General features: G+C 43.6%; 1 protein-coding gene across 1 annotated transcript in view; it reads right to left on the reverse strand.

Annotated features, from left to right (window-relative positions):
- The window catches only part of LOC111270188 (cytochrome P450 4c3), a 51,478-nt gene extending 32,031 nt beyond the window's left edge, over positions 1 to 19,447 (reverse strand). The window contains exon 1 of the mRNA XM_022850256.2: positions 16,213 to 19,447. Coding sequence (XP_022705991.1) covers positions 16,213 to 16,693 — 481 coding nt within the window. The 5' untranslated portion in view covers positions 16,694 to 19,447. The remainder of the gene's footprint in view (positions 1 to 16,212) is intronic.
- Positions 19,448 to 20,318: the final 871 nt, after the last annotated feature.

Raw genomic sequence — 20,318 nt, forward strand, 5'->3', positions numbered from 1 at the left:
TCGTCAGGAGCGAACAGGGCTCGAAACCTGAAGCCAGAGTCAACGACTCGGCCGAGGCGGTCCTGATTAAAAATTCTACTTTAGCTTCGATGCTCGATTGGGCCTTTTGACCCAGTCTTGATTAGTACTGAAAGTGGCCCTTCATGCGAACCCCTCCCTTTGTTTTGAGTAGTACAATTGAACAACGACTTAGCAGTGTGAGAAATGTTATGTGAATGTATGCCTTTGATATGTGTTTTGTATATGGGAATAATACCATGTTGACGCACAATACCGATACAATGTGTCATGTGGCCAACGTTGTAGCAACATATAAGAACCATAAAGTCAGTTGCACGAGCCGCTATTATATCATGGATAAGTATCTTTAATGGTTCCCAACGATAATTTTCTATCTCTCGTTCGACATCGAAAGCTTTCAAACATGAATGTACAGCTCCACAGCAGATTCAAGTTTTGTCAACTTACCACAAAATGAAACTGAATGTAAATAGAGTATAGTTAGCTGCGATGAAATTATTTCGCGCAATAACCTACCATTTCTGAACTAAATGTAGTTTAAATAATATTATTTCGTAAGTTATCTCATGGATTCGTAAGGGTCCGTCATGCATCGTATGAACTAGTATCGCTATTGCAGACGCTTCCGATTATCTAGCGTCTTTACGTATTCGTTCTATAGTAACGAACGTTAGACAATTCATGCGAAGCGTCGCTCGGCCGACGGCAATGACCAGGGACAAACTTCGTCGTCGCAGCACGCTTGAAGCTATTTAAAATGTTTTACCTTGACCACCACCATCGTCATCGATGGCCTCGTCGATCATTCAGCCAATTACAATACAATAGCAAGCCGGCGACCAGCCTTAACGTTGACAGCTAAACCCAAACAAACCAGCGAACTACTGTAGTTCATTCGGCAGCCCGACGATACCGACTTCTATATTTGGAACAGTTCACGCTAAACGAACAGACACCAGCCTGTCATACGGTACTTACCAGAGCTATGAACAAGACACTGCATTGATTTCAATTAAATTAAGCTCGGTTGACGTATACAGATTACGTCAAGCGACAATTTACACTAAACACCCCAGAACGAATCTTATACGTACTTCACCTTGTACAAAGTACGTCTGAGTTCTCTCTCTGTACACGTGGACCTTATCTAATGGTGCGCGTTTTAGGGTGTTACAATCATGTATAATAATACGCAAGTTTTAAAATTTGGCTCAGGCTGTTCTAACAGTAAACGACAAAGCAGCGAATGATCGAGAACGACCTCGCTGGCACAGCGCGACAAGTCCCTCGCTGTTTTCGTGCGGCGCCCGTCGGGCGGCGTATTTAACGACCGCCACCACGGCGCAGCTCGGGCCCGGGTCTGTAGCCCCAACTGGCCCTGGTCAATGGACCAGCGGCGGCTGCTGGTCTTTCGAAGCAGATTACAGCATCCACGGGGCTAACTTTCTAACCTTGAGGCCCGTTGTTACATCGTCTACTAACTGTAACAGCGTCAGCAGCAAAGCCAACGAGGAATCCTTTTGTATGGCCTAATGCAAGGCAGACTGGGAAATCACTTACCTGCTACTTAGGACGGACAGCACTAATTTAATATCTGAAGTGATCAATAACTGATACCAAATGTTCGTGTCCGTCCGTGGAACAAACAAGGCTTATCTCGCAAATAGCTTTAAAGTTATGGAAGCCTGGAAATGGATCGATTAGTGGCTTAATGTAGCTCTATGGACAGATTCAACATAGACGTTTGTTAAAAGGAAATGTTACAGCGTTCAACTCAGTGCCGTCTAGTAGAGCCTCCGGATCAGAGTTCGACGATTACTATGCACGGCTTATTTTGCGCTGCCATTAATATTACTTGAGGCAAAAGATTCCAGTTTATATTTCATTGCCTTTGCGGGGGTTCTTCAGTCTATCATCTGTGGGACGATAGGATTACTGATAACCTAACATACCTCGCAAAGGTAGAGACAGGAGCGCAACAGGTCGAAATATTTCCTAATCGGTACGCTTACCTAGTAAGCACACGCGAATATCGATCTGCGATAAGATGGCCATCACGCTTATCGCTCTAAAGACTTAAAACTAGGTTTAAAAAAAAACCGTTCATGTTATTCGAATCATATAAAGATGCCTCTTTCATCTTCTTATTTACTGTGAAAAGGCCTTTTCTGTTTAATTTTTTTCTTAATTTAAAGCTATCTGCGGCGTCGAAGGGTTGCAAATGAATGGATCAATCAAGCAATTAACAACAGTGCCTGACATAAATTAAAAGACTCTCACGAGTGGTGCCCTTAGCATTGTATTATGAGGTCGTCGATGTAATCACTGCACGTACTGGCTCGACCTCGTTTGACCAGCACTTCTCAGTGTCAACGTCAGCTGTCAGCTTTGATGCTAATACCGTTTTGTTTATAGAGTTGCTATTTATCCGAACGTGTGTTGAATTTACGCTATATATCGGGGATAAATCTTGAATACAAAAAATGCTGTATCAGCAACCGATTATTATATTTAAGGGCGTAGAGGTGGCGCAGAACACCGAAAAAACCGTATTTCTAAAGAATACGGTTTTATTAACTTTTAAACTAGATGTATATGTAAGGAGCATCTATTAGCAGTATTCCTAGTTAGTAACCTTTTAAAAGGGAACTAGCCAGCTGTTTAACGGTAGCTGTGACAGAAAATATGATAACTCGGCTCATAATAGTTTTTTTCCCGGCGCATTCTTAGGCTTTTTTTTAACTTACGGTTGTTTCTTAGTTTTTTCACTTTTATATATTCAAGATACGACTGTGGGGGGTCACAAAGGAGGAGGCCATAGCTGGGTATATTTCGATCTCCCGCCAAAAGTTGCGATAAGCAGGATTAACTCAGGCCTGTCGATTCCGATGCGAAGTTCTATACACTATATGTTTCTCTTTATTAGTTATTGACTAGTCGACGCGTTGCACCAATGATATATGGATCCGTGATACCTGTGCCATTTATGGACGAACACGGATAGCTTCGCGGCATCAACCGCTTCTACACGCGCCTTGTTGTTATGCTGACTGCCAACGCTATTGCACATGAGTGTCACGCTTTACGCGTGTAAGTTGGTACTGTTTGCACCCGGCTGCGGTCGCCGTTACTACAGCACAAGGCGGGACAAGAACCTGAGAAAATTTTTACACGGAAGATCTCGTTGGATCGAGCGCGAATCGAACCCACTCCATGCAATGAAACTGTTCTACGCAAATTCCTATCTCTTGTCTTAAAACGGGAACTACCAAGCTTTAGGTCTGTGGGTGGTGCGATGTTTTGAAGTAAGCTCAGGAGATGATAGGTGCATCTAACGATCTGCTTCCGCCATCGAAACTCGAACTTGGCGTCTCGCCTTGAGATACCTTCCATCAAATAAAAAATGAAGTACTCTTCTGGATCGGTATTATAATTAGCGCGGGTGGGTTTGCTTTTTACCGATGTGTCCTTCTCATTAGATATACGTTTTTTTGAAGGAAAAGCGTTCATACCGACATTGCACTCAGACGTTTTCTGTAATCCTAAGTTCTGTAATTCCTCGAGAAACCGTTATTTGGTTATATAAAACAAGCTTTGCTTGTTTTATATAAGAGAGCAAGAAAGCTTTGCTTGGATATGTTAAAGCAACTCTGCGGATTTTTATTCTTGTATTGACTCACATGCAGTCGATCATGCACGTGACCATTCCCATTCAAGTTCGAGTTACTTTTTAACTTCGTCCTCTATCAAACTTGTTTAGGTTTAATTGAGATCCTTTAGATGGAGCTTTTTTCCGTTAGGGACCCTCGCCAAAATTTCTGATTGTCCATCTACTCTATATGGAACGATATGCAAAGGTATTTGAATTTCAAGCATATCCCATCATTTTGTGTATTTATAAAATTTTTGACTGGAGGACAGAAAATTCAAAATAGTTTTTTTTCTACGCAAATACGGCTCTGTTCAACTAGCGACGGGTGAACGTTTATAATCTAGATCAATTAATTACAAGCACAAACAAATTCACTTACCACATAACCTCAAATGCAGTTTCCATTGGATTGTATTACAGGCATAAACTGAGGTCAGAATGCCCAGGTTTACAGGCTGGGGAGCGTGGCGTACAGACGAATAGGTCGTCTATTGTGACATTCGTTTTCCTCGGTTGACGCTTCCTACAAAGTCCTAAAATTACTTGCAGAAGAAATTCAGTGGAAATCTCCCGTATTTGGTTCGAGAAGGGCTCTAATGTACCGCTACGACAATCAAAATAGTTGTAGCAGTGGGTATGGGTTACAGTGGTCTTGAACAACTGCAGAATTTGTTCCTATCGCTAAAGCTCGAACTGTCGTTTCTGCTGGCGTAACGCAGCTGCCACCGAAGCCGTTACTAGTGCCGTTAATGATCATGTCCTTGTGTCAGAGAGCAACAACGAAGCATATCTAAGCCCGGCAGGCGTGGTTGTGACAGGAGCTTCCCTCTTATCATGTGAAAGGAACATGAATTGCCAGAAGGCAAACAAGGTCAATGTCAATCAATGAAGATCAGGCTTTACTGGCGTACTTACTCAATCATGTACTGATGGACAACGTTAAAATGATGCCGAGCAGATACAAAAGAGCAAGCGTACGGTCAGGTATATTGTATACACAGGCCTACATACGCAATATTGTTGACCAGAAGTGGCCTAATATGAGTCGTTTCCTCAAAACAGAAATTCTTTGAAAAAACATTTTAGAATATAGATGTTTCGAGCAGACTATACTACAGTTTGTCACCTAGTAACATTTAAGAACATTTTTTGTAGTTATTTAGATAGATCTACTAAGCGTTCATTGGTGATAAAATAATATATATATAATATATAATAATAATACATATAATATAATAACTAATGACGCTCTAAACAGGATAATAATTTCATCAAAGACCAATTCCATGGCAATAATGTGTGATCTTTACATGCGCAAGCGTGCCGTGAGTCTGTTTACAAGTTTAAACACTTGACTGTCCGGTTCGTTCCTGAACAGACTCTGATCATGAAATTATCTGATGGTATGCAACAGCTATCGTATTAGTAAGAGCGACTCCCGAGGAAGATCACATATGAAATCATAGATATTATGAACTAAGTAAATAATACGTAACTACCAAACGAAAAATGCGCAAACTCTCAAAGAGTAAGTTTCGTTTATAATAAATAAGTTAACAAACAAATCCGTTTCTAAGCGTTTCAAATCATCAGTCACGCTCAATATGAGGAAAACGCCAATGGAATCGTATGAAAATTCTCATTGTAGGTATTTTTCCACACGTTTCATATGAATTTATGTGCTAATTTCTTCTGCAAAGGGCCTGCTCATCATTAAACATCGAGTATTTCCAAGCGAGATTTTTTCTTGGCTGATATGACACTTATTTGTCACGCGTACTTTGTTGTACCGATGCTGTATTGTGCTTGCGTATTTCGAGGGAGGCTGGGTAATGCCGAAGACCAGCTCTGAAATTCCGACTATAACGGATGCCCATAGAGAAACGAGATGTTGAAGGATATCTTCGATCAGGTTCGATTATGGGTGAAGCGGTGCTGGCCGCAGCAACAGCAGGAGCAGCGCAAGTTGAAATAGTAGTATTCAAAGAGGCTGTTTCTATCAGTCACGCTCGTTGAACTATCCGCTCGACTGTTGGGGGTCAGACGCTGTCTTATGGCAAATCAAGCATTACATAATGTTACACACATAGCCACTGCGAAGATGGCTTCAGCAGCGTTGTGAAAAATAGTCCTTTCGTCCGTCGGCGGCAATGGCCTAATGGAGGAGCAAGCGGCTTTTTTGCCCTGACAAAAAAGCCTACAAAATGCTACTACGACCATCGCTGTAACGTTAAATACAGGTAACGACATAAAAATATATGCGAACTAATAGGCACACTGCGTTCCGTGCTATTAGTTGCAACAAACGCTAGGCCCTATTGAAGAAGAGGCCAAGTAAAGGCGAATAGATTGTCGTGACATTTATGGATCTCCGTTGATTATTCGTTAATATGTTACAATCAAGTCAAAGTATTGTCGCTCTGCCTCACAACAACTGTGTATATCATTTTAGCGAGTTGTTAGACGAACGACGAGGAGTGTTTCTTCCTGCGTTTGAAAAACAGGGACGAAACAACGCTACATTAGCCAGTTTGAGAACGGCTAAGGATTGTATGCTACGTTTATATTACTAGGTAGTTGCGTTTCGGATCTCGTACGGTTGATTTAGCCGTCGTTTGACTGTGAATGTTTACTAATGAGTCCACCTATTTTGCCAGTCCTGCAAGTGGCTTTCCCACAGGGCATTGCAAACAAGAACCATTTACATGTTATACGGCTCGTAGTAACCGCAGTGGATCTTGTCGGGCCGGAAACGATACTGCCAAAATGGTATAAGACGAATGAAAGGGAGCATCGCCTTTTTGGTTGACACGCGACTGAACGCTGTTGTCAACATAGCTAACCCTATTTTTATTTTTTCTTAAAAAACCTGAATCCATAACACATTTATGTATATATATCGAGTCTAGATATGTTTCCCGTGCCTAAAGGCAAAGGCAGACCATTCTGCTACTTCTGTAACCTAATTGTGGCTTAATTTATCAACTATTTTCGATTGGTAGTGTATCCAGTGTACCTCAGCTTCAGTGTGGATGTACTACTCAGACTCTGCAAGCTGATGTGTTGTTTATTCGATTATCTTATAGTGTATTCTGGCTTTCCTCATATTCTAAAAAAAAAAAAAGAAAAAAAATCCTATTTAAACTTCTGCTAATCAATCTTTGCAGTTTTTACAGACTAAGATGTATGACGCAAGGTAGTGACCTTGCGTCATACATATTTACTCATGTTTAGCATATCTACTGGATAATTCTAGGTAACTTATTTACCGTTCTACTATTTCTGCTGATCTGCAACCTTTTTTTTTGAGCTTTACAACGAATGTCAGTCCGACGTATCCTGGAATGTCCCTGACAAACTTCCCGCCTGCCCGAAATGGGTTCCCTCCCCTTAGCAAAACGCTCGACAACTGTCAAGGCCCCTCAAGGCTCGCCCACGTGTAGCTTTTGGCTGATGCTTGGACCTATTCTGACGAAGGTGTTCTGCCCGTGGATTGCTTAAGCAATTCTATATGTTATGTTCTTTGTGGGATGTGGGCTCGCTGTTAGCTGGCGATGAATTTGCCTAAACATACTAGCAACTATCAGGCAACGCTAAGCGGATTCAGTGTCGATAGCTAATATATCACCCGTTGTTTGCTGCGAACGGCAGCTATGAAGGTGCTGATGATGTTAGACGACATCACTGTTTAGTCGTCGTTTTCGCCCCTGCGGATGGATGGATGGATGAAGCTTTGCACCTCATCCCTTTTTAGCCCCATTCATTTTAGCCATACGACGGCCATTGCCTTTTATTTTGTTGAGCTTGTATCGCAATGCACCAGCAGTTGGCCTGACGTTCAGTAGTTGCATTCATCTTAGACTTTTGTCAACATCAGAGTCACCAGGCTAACCAGTACATTAGCCGCGGCTATCTTTGCTATCAACTCGTTATAGCAACAACTGCCATCATCCCTCATAGACTTCGTCGACATTGACTTGCGCAGATGCCATAGCAAGCGAGCTATGGATGATGATAAACAGATGAGCTGCTGCCAGCATCGTATGAGATTTTTCGATTCATTCAGCGTAAACACATGCCCATTCGTCCGTCCGGCCCACAGCCTCGTGAATCAGCGGCAGGTTCGGTCGAGAACCAATACACCATTGGTGATGTCGGTTTGTCTCTCTTGGCAGCTAGACAGAGCCATCACAGCCGTCATAAGGGCTAATAACACTAAGGATTCTCATTCTTGTAGCTCTACTTTTACTCGCAACGATCACTGCTGATTCCATCATCACGACTGCCGCTATAAAAGTAATAGTAGGAATACTATGACTATCACACCATTGGTACGACTAATCGCTGCTACAGCTTGAGCGTCGGTTGCTCAGGGTTTATTGGTCTATTAGTTACTTTGCTGGCAATTGCTTTTTGGTTTGTTGTCCATAGCGACTACTCACTCGTTCGGTGTTGGGCCTCGCTTCTTCGCTGCTCACTCCCGGCCCCAACGGCGCAACGTAACAGCTATTACTTGAAGCGCACTTATGCAGTTAGCAGTCAGCGCATGCACGGCAACAACAACTTCAACATTTGCTGCAATAGATGCAAGGTCACAAAAAGCGACGGTCTATCTTTAGCGATTCTAGTCGTAATGATGCTGGACTAGGGGAGGTGTTGAGGCAGTATCAATGACGGTAGCGGTAAAGGTAACCACGGGAGTGGAGGCATAACAACAACAGCAAAGTTCCGAACAGACGCGAAGACGATGGCGAAGTCCTGGCAAACGCCGATCCCAGGGGAGGGGGGTGAAAGCGGATAGCTGCGTAGGGATGAACTGCCGTTGCTGGAGCTGAAGACAGCGGACGAAGGAAAGCGAAGGCAGCAGGCCAGAGCAAGTCAGTGTCGCTTGGCCGACGCTACGCTCGGCATTGCTTGCTAAGGCCGCTTGGAAGACACCAATGGAGCGACAGCCAATGTCGAGCAATCCAGCTGACGCTCGTAGTGGTACTGATTGCAGACGCCACATCCGCGCCCCCTGTGAGCTGGAATTCAACAACGTGGCGAAGTCTTTTGGGTCTTCGTTCGTCAGAGCTCTCTGTTAGCAACTACAGCACAGACAGTGACAGACATCGCGGCGGTGATGTTATGTGAGAACGCACGTATGCCAGTGTCTGTGCGTGTATTTGTGTACAGTTATGGTTTTGGTGCAGTTCATTGGGATGGGGCTACGGTAAAGCCGGGCAGGCAGCTTCATGCGTTCGCGTATTACATCACGCTTTGGGGGCAGCAGCGGCAGGAACAACGACAATAAAAGCAACGATAGACCTGCCTCTTTGGCAGCGGTTTTCCTCCTGCTTGGTTTCTTTGATGCGTCGTCGGGTGCTCAAGCGGCCCTTCAATTGGCCGTCGATTCGTCCCTTCATTCGTTTGTTGCTTGTTCGGCGCTGACTTGAGCGATCCGCAGGGTAACGTCTTGTCGCCACACCGCCATCATTATTATCGCCGACGTCAGCAATCCCAGTAGCGATGGTCGCAGCATCAGCGAAATGAAAGCAGCGACTATGGCGAAGGATCAAAAGGGAAAGTCCGTGGCCTTCGCGCCATCCATCCAAAGAACAAACAGGCAGACAAACGTGCTTACACACACACAAACACAGTCACTGACAGCCGCCCCATCCATGTGGATATCTGCGTTTGGATGCTGTGTCCATTGAGGCCTTGCTGCCTCCAGCGTAAGGGGAACCGCCACCGCCGCAGCAGCGGCAACTGCCGATCGTTTCTATCGCAGCTTCTGCCATCGCTACTACATAAAGAATCTCCACAGCAAAAACAAGAACAGCTGCAAAGCCAGCATAACACTCTAAAGAATTAACAGTTGGTCCACAGCCATATACCAACGTGTGGCTGGGGGGTTGGCTTGGGATGTGTTGGGGGACGATTGGAACGCTTAATATCTACAACGGCAGCACCAGCAACTGTGGCGGCAGAAGCGGCAGCTCTTGACCAATACCAGGTAAAGCAGCTATAGCACAAATGAAATGGCAGTTTGAGCTACTAGAACTAACTTATAACCTTCCCACCCCATCCCCCCGCCCTTTTGCTAAAATACACTTTTTCGTAGTTTGGCCAAACGTTGCTAGCGGCGTCGATGCTGATAGCAACTCAAACTTGAATGGCCCACGGTGACGTTGCCGCCTTAACGGTCAGTATAAGAATAGGAATAACGATGATCGTTAAGTAATAGTAAATTGATGTACACATTCTTGATATTTTGCTCTATTGCTTCCGTTTATTAATTTTTCTATTGCTGAAGCAGATTTTTTGTCTGGGGTGTGAGTGACACGTGGCTACCGTTTTTTGTTCAGGTCGCAAAGCTTTATTTTAACTTCTAGCTTGAGAGCTAAAGGTACTGTCCTCAAAAGCCAATAATTACAATGTTTTACAAGCTGCAAACTACATATAAAATTAATAGCCATAACAGCATAATGTAGCAAATCTGAACCTACTAAAAGGTAAAATAACTACTAGAAGTCGTATAAAAAAAAACTAGTCCTAGAAAAGACACTGAGATTTATTGGGAAAAAAAAAGGAAAACCTTTAGAACGTCTATAGAATAGCAAACGCAAGGTTAAATGCCACTAATAAAATACAAACCAACAATAAAAATAAGGGATCCAAACAATTTATTTAACCTTCAGATCGTTTTGATTTATTACTCTCTATGTAAAAAAAAAAGGGCATTGACAATAGGCTCACAAGACAAAAGAAGATTCTTCCCACGGCGTAGATGATAAAATAATTCTGAACCATTCCATCAGCAAACGAAAATCTAGAAAAGCAAAATGATATAGCAAAAAAATTGCGTAAAAATGCAGATAATAGACCATCGTATAGGTGACTCACCTTTACGTATTCCCCTAAACTACAGTAACCAATAGCATGTCGGGGAAAACACGATGGACTGTAACAGGCTGATAGTTAGATCTTGCCTGTGCCTAAAACAAATTTTCCAATGAAAAGTAACAGCACTTTGAAGTGGGGCTATCGATCGAATCGACGATTTGTCAGCCTCAGCAAAGTCCATTCATTTCTACATATATACAGAAGAAACATGTTGCAGCTAGTTGGGAACGAGTGTTGACTCTCGCTTGATTAGGCTGAAAATAGAAGGGAAACAAGAGCTGGGAAAGACAACAAAGTATCTAGCTTTCACAAGGATATGCCAAATTTTCCACTCCATAAAACTATACCTTTTGTAGGCGAAAAATAGGAAATACGTTAATCCCACTGTAATTACTTTACATTACAAGATCATCAAAGACACGGACCCCAACGGTCAGAGAAGTGACGAGGCTAGTCGGCACGATTTGCAATTTTTATATTATTTTTTTTATACTACTAGTCTACAGTAAATGTTCCCCGACGCAACAGGTTTAATTTACGGGGTTAGCCGAACGAATGCAAACAAGCTGCGTTAGCGATAGAAGATGAAAAAATGTCGAACGGCGACCAATTTTGATCCCGATTTGTTTGCAAACACGAATTATTGAGACCTAGAGTTCTTCAGTGGAAACGATCTCACGCGCACGTGAAAATTTTTAATTCAGTTACTTAAACCTAGCTGTAAACTGTAATTTCGTTGACTATTATCCAATATTGTTATCATTGTTTTTTTTTTTATTACGAATTGTGTACAAATTTTATTTGGTCCTATTATTCGCGCCTGTATAATATCTGCCAGTTAAAACACGAGTTACCCGGAGCAAAAACTAGGTGCCCAGGATATTTGCACTAGATAGATGCTGCTGACATCTGTCCAATAGTCAGCGATCCAAGATAGGAAGATGTGCATGTTTTTACAAGCAGGCTTTTATATCGTGGTTCTTTCGCCAACAACGTTTCTGATCTCTATTTCACTCGATAATATGTTTGATAGGATGAGTCCATCTTTTCCATAATAAACTATCTGCATGATCGTCGAGTAACATAGTTCTTTTGCTACTCTGTGTAGTACATTTTTACGGGAAGTTCTTCTTTTTTCAGCTGACTCAATCTTGTACTCTCCGAAAATTTTCCATATGCTGTGTTTGGATTAGACCTTGACAAGAAATCAGGCTTTTTCATTACTTTAGCTTTATGTCAGGAGTCCCCGCGATGATAGCGCGTTTGTCTACAGAAGCTAAACGTTTCCAGTTAGACAATCTTCCAAACGTGCTGACTTACGGTATAACACGAAATGGATCAAGGCTTAGCATCGCACCCAGACTACCGTATATCCTTCAAGCTTAAGTACACCATCACTTTCTGCAAATGAATTTCCGGTCAACTCAGTGGGCATGTTTGATCTGGAAGAACCGCAAATTTTGTTATAATACCATTTGTTCTTGTTGTATATAGTGTTTGCTATAACACCATTTAGTGTATATGGCGATCGTCCTTACATTAAATTGTCACGCGAGCATTATTTCATTAATTTAAGGCTTTTAGTTGGCGAACCTGGCTTTGATTTTGAACCCAAAGCAATCGGTGCACAGTCAACACCAGCAGGATGTGAGCTGAAGTAAAGCACCCGTAGCTCTGGTTTTACTATTCATAAACTACTCGGTAATGTAGGCAGTCCTGAGCCTCTACTACTCAGTCGAAAGCTGCAGCAGACGTAACTAATGTCATATAATAATAATCAATATCTATGGTGAATATTTCACTTGGGCTGGCTTTTTTCCTTTCTTTTCTTTTCTTTACTTTCTTTTCTTGCCAGTTATAGTGGACAGGGTCAGCTGCATGGCGAATTTCAAAAAGAAAGTACATTGCTGCATAAGGCATGAATAGGCCGCGGTCTGGTTTGGCCTGTCTAATCAATCGACCGTAGGCCGGTTTGCCCTTTTCATTGAATATAATTCACTGTTTGCTGATCCTTCGTTACTATTATAAAGCATAAAACAAAATCTAATTGAGGAGTAGAGTAGAAGGCTTGGGTCCAACAGTCCAGACAAAACTTCGTTTGATAGGTCTTGTGTAACCCTGATAAATTCTAGTTTCGTAGAACCCTGATCTCTTAGTATCTACGACTGTTAAACATGTGTGGTTGTACTAATATTCTATAATATATGATGTTCCTGTTTTGAACGACTATAACTTCGATCTTTGTTTACATATAATTAATATTTAAATTGAAAAAGAATATGGCTAAAATCTACAAGGTTTTCCCTTCCGCCGCGGATACTCAAAATTGCCATTCGAGTCAATATATTGCTCATAACGGTAGACTCATAACGGAGAAAAGATTCATAAACTTCAAAAAAAAATGTCTTTTTTTTTTTTCTTTTCGCTTTTCTGACTATTTCATTTTTGAGATGAAGAAAAAATCCATTGGTGTCAACTCAGGGGAACTGGCGGGCATTCCATGGAGCCCATTAGTTCGACTTATCTGTGTGCAAGAGGAATACAGGATATATCCGAATACTTCACGACCGTACTGTGCAGGTTTTCCATTCTGTTAAGCAATTAAAAACCTTCCCTAAAACGAATTCCCGAACGCGTAGTAAAACAGATTCTTTTGTAGTAAACTTAAATAGTTAACATCAGCCACTGTACTATCAGGGAAACCTTCTACAATCGGTAGTCTCATTGAATTGTATTGAATCTCGATTATATGATGCCGCAATGTGGCGCAGCTAACCGATTTTGACCTAACCATATCAGGCAACGAATTTACTGACCCAGTCTGGAGAAAAACACGGCCGATAAACTTTATAGGTGGCGACCAGTCGTCCTTGATCTATTATTATCATCATCATTATATATACTATAACTTCACACTGGAAGATTGTGATTCTCTCATTGGTCAAGTAAACAGACGACAAAGGATAACTGTTGGTAGGACGACCTATCTTTGGTCCTTTCATTTTAACTGAACCACATTGCAGGCTGAGATATCTATCTCAGCTTTGCATGCACGGAACCTAACTATTACGTATACGTACGTCGCATTCCTTCCATTTTACGCATCGAACGTCGAACGTTGTTAAACACTGTTCGAAAAAACCGGGGCCTAGAGTAAACTTTAGGATCCTATATTTTCATGCGACCTAGTCGTACGAGCGGACACTGTTATCACCGCTAAGAAATGATTGGAGACGGGAGATTACATATTATGTCAGCTATGCGAAACAGAGTAATCGGAATGAATCGATTTTTATCCGTTCAGGAATTCCCCTCGGAGAACTTTGTCTTTCTTTCTTTTTTTTTATTTACCTCATTTCAGCCCAGTGTTGTCATCACATTGTTACTATAACCGTTAATATGGTTTTTATCATGATTTATCAAAGCGGCTAAATTTTTTTGATTGATGTTACAAAGTGGTCGCAAGATGACGACGTCATCGTTGAAGTAACTCCGAGCTGCTGACAGATACTAGCGCAATAATTCGGCCAGCAACAGATGGTACTAGCGGTATTAGTGACAAACATGGTCATGACGATTCTACTAATAAAAGCTGAAATGGCAGAAGCAGCAAAATAACAATAACAAGAAGCTGCAGTTGTTGTTGTTATCAGGCCGCGCGCATGACGGGCAGGGGGTGACAATGGCCATAGGAATAACCCTGCACCCACAATTACACACAGCGTCAACGCCAACCGTCGCAGCAAAATCACCAGCATCATCGTTTCCTGCTGTTGTCGTCGCGGCGGCGGCCGCCGCCATGGCAGCTGAGGTTGCTGTGACTGCGGTTGCCGGCAACCATCGTGTATCCGCGTATATTGCTTCTGACTGCTGTTACTACTGCTACGGTGACAACGGCGACGACGTCATAGACTACCCAATCGTTGACTCGTGACTGAACTGAACAGCTAATTGTCTGCAATAGCTCCAACGGCTACTGGAAAGACGGCAGCGCCATCGTCAGCGGCAGCGGTGGTACCAGCTATCAGTAGGACCATAAGCGGAAGTACACTACTACTACAGCCTATATATATACCAGTAGCACAATAACGACTGAATATACTGCTTCTACTACTGCGGCTACAAGTGCTATTGCGAGTGTTGTTTTTCTCGTTCGTCGTCGTTCAGTGGAATGAAATGAAATGGTGGAACTAAAGAAGAAGAAGAAGTTCTAATAGCGACGACGATAGGACGCTGCAGTGCTAGGGAATAAGGGGAAACATGATGTTATTGTCTGGAACATTTATATGTATAAATATATCTCTAGACAAAGAGCTTCACGTTGTTACGAGCCAGTGCACAGTGACGGCGCTACCATCGATGCCACCGTCATGAGCGGCATCAACGAACAGCGCCATTAGAATAGTAGTGGGCAGCAATAGAAGCAACGGCAACAGACAGCACAGTTACCTTGGTGGTCACGGAAAAATGCCTATCCAGTGGCGCTAGTTGCGTTTGCACCCTACTGCCGCCCGATAACTAAGTACGAAATGTTTCATTACACGCTAGTCACTTAACCGCGCAGATATATACAAACGTATGTATATATATACAGTTACCGTAAACCTATGAACAAAATAAGGATCACTCTTTTGAACGTCTGCTTTGACCTTGAATGTATTGAAAATTATAATCCTCTCAAGCTTGAAGTTAAGCAAGGTTATAATGCATTTCGACAAAGAATTACTATATTTCTTGGAAAAGAAACTTCTAATCTAATAATAGAAGACGATCACTTTGAGATTAATCTGTTTGCAGCAAGACACGGAACGTCATTCGAAATAGTGTTGAAAACTGTACTTTTTAATTACCCCGCATCGAACAATACCGTCCACAGATCGAATTTAATAGTTCAGCGAAGTGACGGACCATTGTGGAGTCACCGTTTCCAACAGGTAGAACGTTAGCCTTATTTGTTTGGGGCAGACCATGAACTAAAGAAGAGTAAGTAGAGGATGAGTCTGAAATTAGTTTAACGCGACAGCTTACACACCCCACTCGATTTTTTTACCCAGCTTGTTTCAAGTGAACCCAGCAGTTACGGGATATTGATGACATTGGAGCTGGTGGATGTCCTTAGACCAGGATCGTTTACGTTCATAAGGCAGAGTGGCACTACGATGAACGCCGATACATTGACATTACGTGAGCTTTATATTGGCGGTTTCTAGCGATAAATAAGCTATTCAGCCAGTTCTTTTGCACCAAACGCCGTTAACCGCAGACAACGAACTGCTTGTTCGATAGCCCCAGGCACTACAGCGCCTAGTGTGGACGATGGTTTGCTGCCGGGGCAAACGAGACAAGCGCCACCTACCATCTGCATTAGCATGGGATATTATTACCGCTGTCTGTATAATCATTTTGAAGAATGGTACTATTGTAACGGACTGAATAAAGCAGAATCTAGCATTATCATAGCATATTATCTATTGAGGTTTGCTATCACAGCACTCATGTTTGAGAACCTAAAAAAGCTGTGCAGTCTGTATATACCAAGTTGTACGTCTTTGACTCTTGAGAAAGTGGCACCAGTGTGTAAAACAACACACTGCAACAGCAGCATGCAAGTTGAAACGATCTATGAGAAGAAGTTCGTCTTAATGATAACTTACAGATGTGAGGCGATAACAGATGGCGATACTTGTTCAGCTCGAAGAGCACGTCGAGGTTTCCGAGCACTGGATGCGTGACGTGCGGTCCAGGTATTTTCATAATTAGCTCTGCTATCCGTCTCCGACGCATTAAGGCTAATGCGAGGGGTATGATGCACGATAACACGAGCGTAAGAAGCCACAAAGTCCGTGAACCACTTAGCCACCAGCCACCGGAGAATCGGCTTGAAAGGCCAAGCTCGGGTACCGTGTCGACTGCCAGTTGTGCCGAAGTCTGGCCAACCGCGAACGCCAGAACCCCGAGACCGACAAGGCCCGATTGCAGGGGCCCATTTCTCATGGTCGCCCTGTTGTACCGGGACCCTCCCAGGCCCGGGCCGCTACCCAGGGGGTCGGGGTACGTTCGGGATACCAACGGGAGCGGCAGCAGGCGTACAGGCATTGACGCCAGGGAGGTCAAAAAGCCCCCGGCCAGAGTCATAGCCGTTGCTGGCTGTACCGAGCGGTCATATGCGAGCTTCACTGATACACCCCTTTGAGCAAAGAGACGTTTAAATCAATGATTGTAGAAATGATAATGAGTAGCTAGACAACTGGCAGGTGGCTAAACTAGCTGGTAACACGGAAGAAAGAGTGGCACTTCAAGTGGAGGGCTGGGTACCGCTCCAGCTGATCGGAATGAGCGATTGAGTGCGCGATTCGACAGACGATGATGATGATAGCGTTGATCCAACACCAGGAAAACCAAGAGATATCCAATTGCCGGGCTTGGCTTGCGCTGCACTGCTCAATTCCGTCAAGCCTAAGCTAATCACGATGTATATGGCACTTGGTAAACATTTGAGTTATTATGCACAGATTACACTAGTCGGTAACGGCACAAATGTTGCAGGTCGAACTACAGTAGGAGAACAGACTGGGTAGCCCTTTGTGAAATCGTTGATCATCTCACTGTATGTAACGTATTCAAATGGTGCTGGAAACGTTGGCCGTGCACCCCTGTTACTGATGTTCTGCCTCGCAACCGCCGAAATATCTATTCGTTGTTACTTACATCCGTAAAAATGAGAAACATCCAGAGGTTACCACGATATTTATGGGATACGAGGGGTAACGTAGAGAAATAACGGACCTTAGGGAAAAGGAAAGGTTCTAAGCGACGGCCTCAGGTCTGAGGCGCGCGAGACCAGCATTGACTAGTATACTCTTTGCGTCTTTGCTTTTCCTTTTTTTTTTTTTACTATTTTCCTCACTCCAGATTGGCACCACTATTCCTTTTTTTCTGATGTCTGATCGACCAAAACATGCACTTCAACTACTTCACGCTCAGAGAACATTGCCACACCTCCGATGACCGTATCTCTGCAGGTGTTTGCCTGCCCGGCAAACAATCCGACGGTTTCAGTATCCTCGGCACATCACACAAGCAACACGAACAGCAACAACCGCTTGCAGATTAAATATGGTAGAAGACGCTTCTCAAAAACCTGGCACTAGAAAATCTTTTTTTTGGTGTATTCTTCCAGTGGTCCAGACGTCTAACTGAATGGCCAACAGTGTATTGTTAGCCTATGACAAACGCAAGATAGTGGCCCGGGGACTGCAATTTCACAGCAGCACCAGCAGTAGTTCGTTGCCTTTTAGATGGATTGGAGCGTTCGCTAATAGTGACCGTGTTGATAATGGACGTAGTAGCTTGAGTCGTTGATTGGTTCGCTAGTCGTTCAGTTTTTCGTTCGTTCGCTTGTTGTTCCTCTGCCGGGCGCTGTGCTGTTCGCCAGCGCGGGACGTCGGGGCTTACGGGCGGCGGCGGCGGCGACGTCAGAGCAGCGGCTGCGGCGGACGCCCGGGCGGAAGTGAACGTGGCGCGCCTGCCCTGGCGAGAGCGCTGCGCGCTAACCGTTCACCCTCACGGTTGCTTCGGGGGCCCTCAGCTTCGCTCGGCAACTGCCACCATCCGCTGTTGGTTTCAGCTCCGACAACGGCCCCGGGGGCCCCTGCTGCTGCGCGTGTAGGTCCCGTTACGTTGCCCCTTCGCCCCTGCCGCCGCGGCCACCACCAACGCTGGTGCGTTGCTTTTGCCTCCTTTCGCTTTGCCTTGCCTTCTTGGCAGCGGCGGCGTTCTCAATTTCTTCTTCTTCTTTTTTGCCCCTGATGCCATTCGCCCGGCTCACATTGGAGCTGACGTGTCACTTACGACTGAGCGAGTGAGAACACACAGCCGGACACATAAACACACACGACAACGACAACGGCAGGCATGAGCACATGCACACATCATAGGAGGGACAATGACACACAGCCGTTCTTCGCTTGCTGCTACCGCCACGGTGGTCCCACTGCTGCAAAGGGCAACGGCTGCAGCTGAAGCAGCAGTCAACAACCGTCGCTGTGTGGCCATCAAAATTTGGAAGCAGATTTCGATTAGGCCGGGGCAATACGCCGCCTCGAGTCTGCACCGGTGCCCAGCATAGTTACCACCATCATACCGTAATAATGCAAACTGTTTTGTCTTCGACTGCTTCAACACTGTTGCCGTATGACGTTGTGTCTCTTCGTAGATCTGTTCATCTGACACTGAACTGGACCGGATGGCATTCACTCCGATCTGATGATCATCATTAGCAGGAGCGACGGAAGCGGTGGCAACGATGAACGCCGATTTCACCTTCGAAAAATCAGCTTCTGCAAGACAAACAGCAGAGTGAAGAAGGATGCGAGGCAGACAAGATCGCCAAAACGGAGTGGATGAGAAAGATGATGAACTAGTACGAAGACAATGGAGAAAAACTGTGAGCGAACACAAAGCGCTAAGCACAATTGGTCCATGCGCCCCGATCCAATTGGACGTTATAGCTATTGAAATGATTTATCGACTCGTGAAGAAATAATTGGCTATAGAAAAGGTCTCCAGATGAACAATTATACGTTGGTTAGGGGAAATCATTCGCATATATAATATCTGTGGTCGGTTTCTAGATACTTCTGCGGATTTAAACTTCCAAGAGTAAGGTAATCGAATAAACTTATTTTGAAATTAATCTTTCGAAGCTGTTGTAATATGGAAATACCCGAGAGAATAATAATAATGGAAACGGAGAATGCGTTTGATAGTATTTGATAAGCATATCTAGTATAGAGGGATACAATAACAAAATAGACAAACATACAAAGCGAGCACCTCAATAATGTTATTGAAGTTTAATGTTCAATGGGTAAAGCTTTTGCTGTCTCGTCCTCGTTACCGCTCTCGGTATTTTAATGTTATAAAAAAAAACAGGTTCCATTTTTTGACTCCTATTTTCGTAAATAGTTTTCAAGCACTACAGATGACACCACCGAAGGGCAGTTATAACATGAGATTTAACCCAAGTACAACTACACAGAGGAAGTTTGATTAAATCATGTTTTTTGTCCTTGAATCGTGCTAGCTATCGCATAGACGAAGGCTTAGAGGAAGAACAAGCCAGACAACGTAATCTTCAAAAGCACTTAGCTTTTTACAGTCACGATCTCATTGACAAGTAGCTAATCACGCGTTCAGCTCAGTTAGGGTCTTGTTCATATAGACTGAATTGCATTGTTCTGTAAGTACATTTTCTGCACGCGCAAAAAGTATGCCAGGGTTATCGACAAACCGTACGGGGTTATCTCGGAATTAATTGCTCGATTCTTATCTCCCTATCTGGTGATGTTTATTAGTTCCCACTTTAATAAGTTTATTGCCAGTTATTCCTTGCAGATAGAAGATAAAATAAAAAGTAGGTGTTATATTTATATTGAATACACGAGGGCTAGAACCCCTGATACAAAAACCCATAAATTTCCAAAAGACCAATAACCCATGTCGCGACATGGATCGACTGAGCTTGGATGTCCCGTGATGCTGACTATAGCAACGGCAATCCCAAGTGCAGCGACCAAGAACCTGAAAAATATGAAAATGGTCCTTTTTACTAGACTAACATATAAATAACTCACGAACTAACAGGCGGGCCAACGGACGGGCGTAGCCTTTTCCGTAGAACCCGCAGCATGTCGTGGTTAGGCACAGGCAATCTGTATTCATTGATGAGATATAATGCTAAGGCTTTGAGAATTTTAGC

The sequence above is a fragment of the Varroa jacobsoni genome, unplaced genomic scaffold, assembly GCF_002532875.2.
Source record: "Varroa jacobsoni isolate VJ856 unplaced genomic scaffold, vjacob_1.0 scaffold_1454, whole genome shotgun sequence".
Lineage (NCBI taxonomy): Eukaryota > Metazoa > Arthropoda > Arachnida > Mesostigmata > Varroidae > Varroa > Varroa jacobsoni.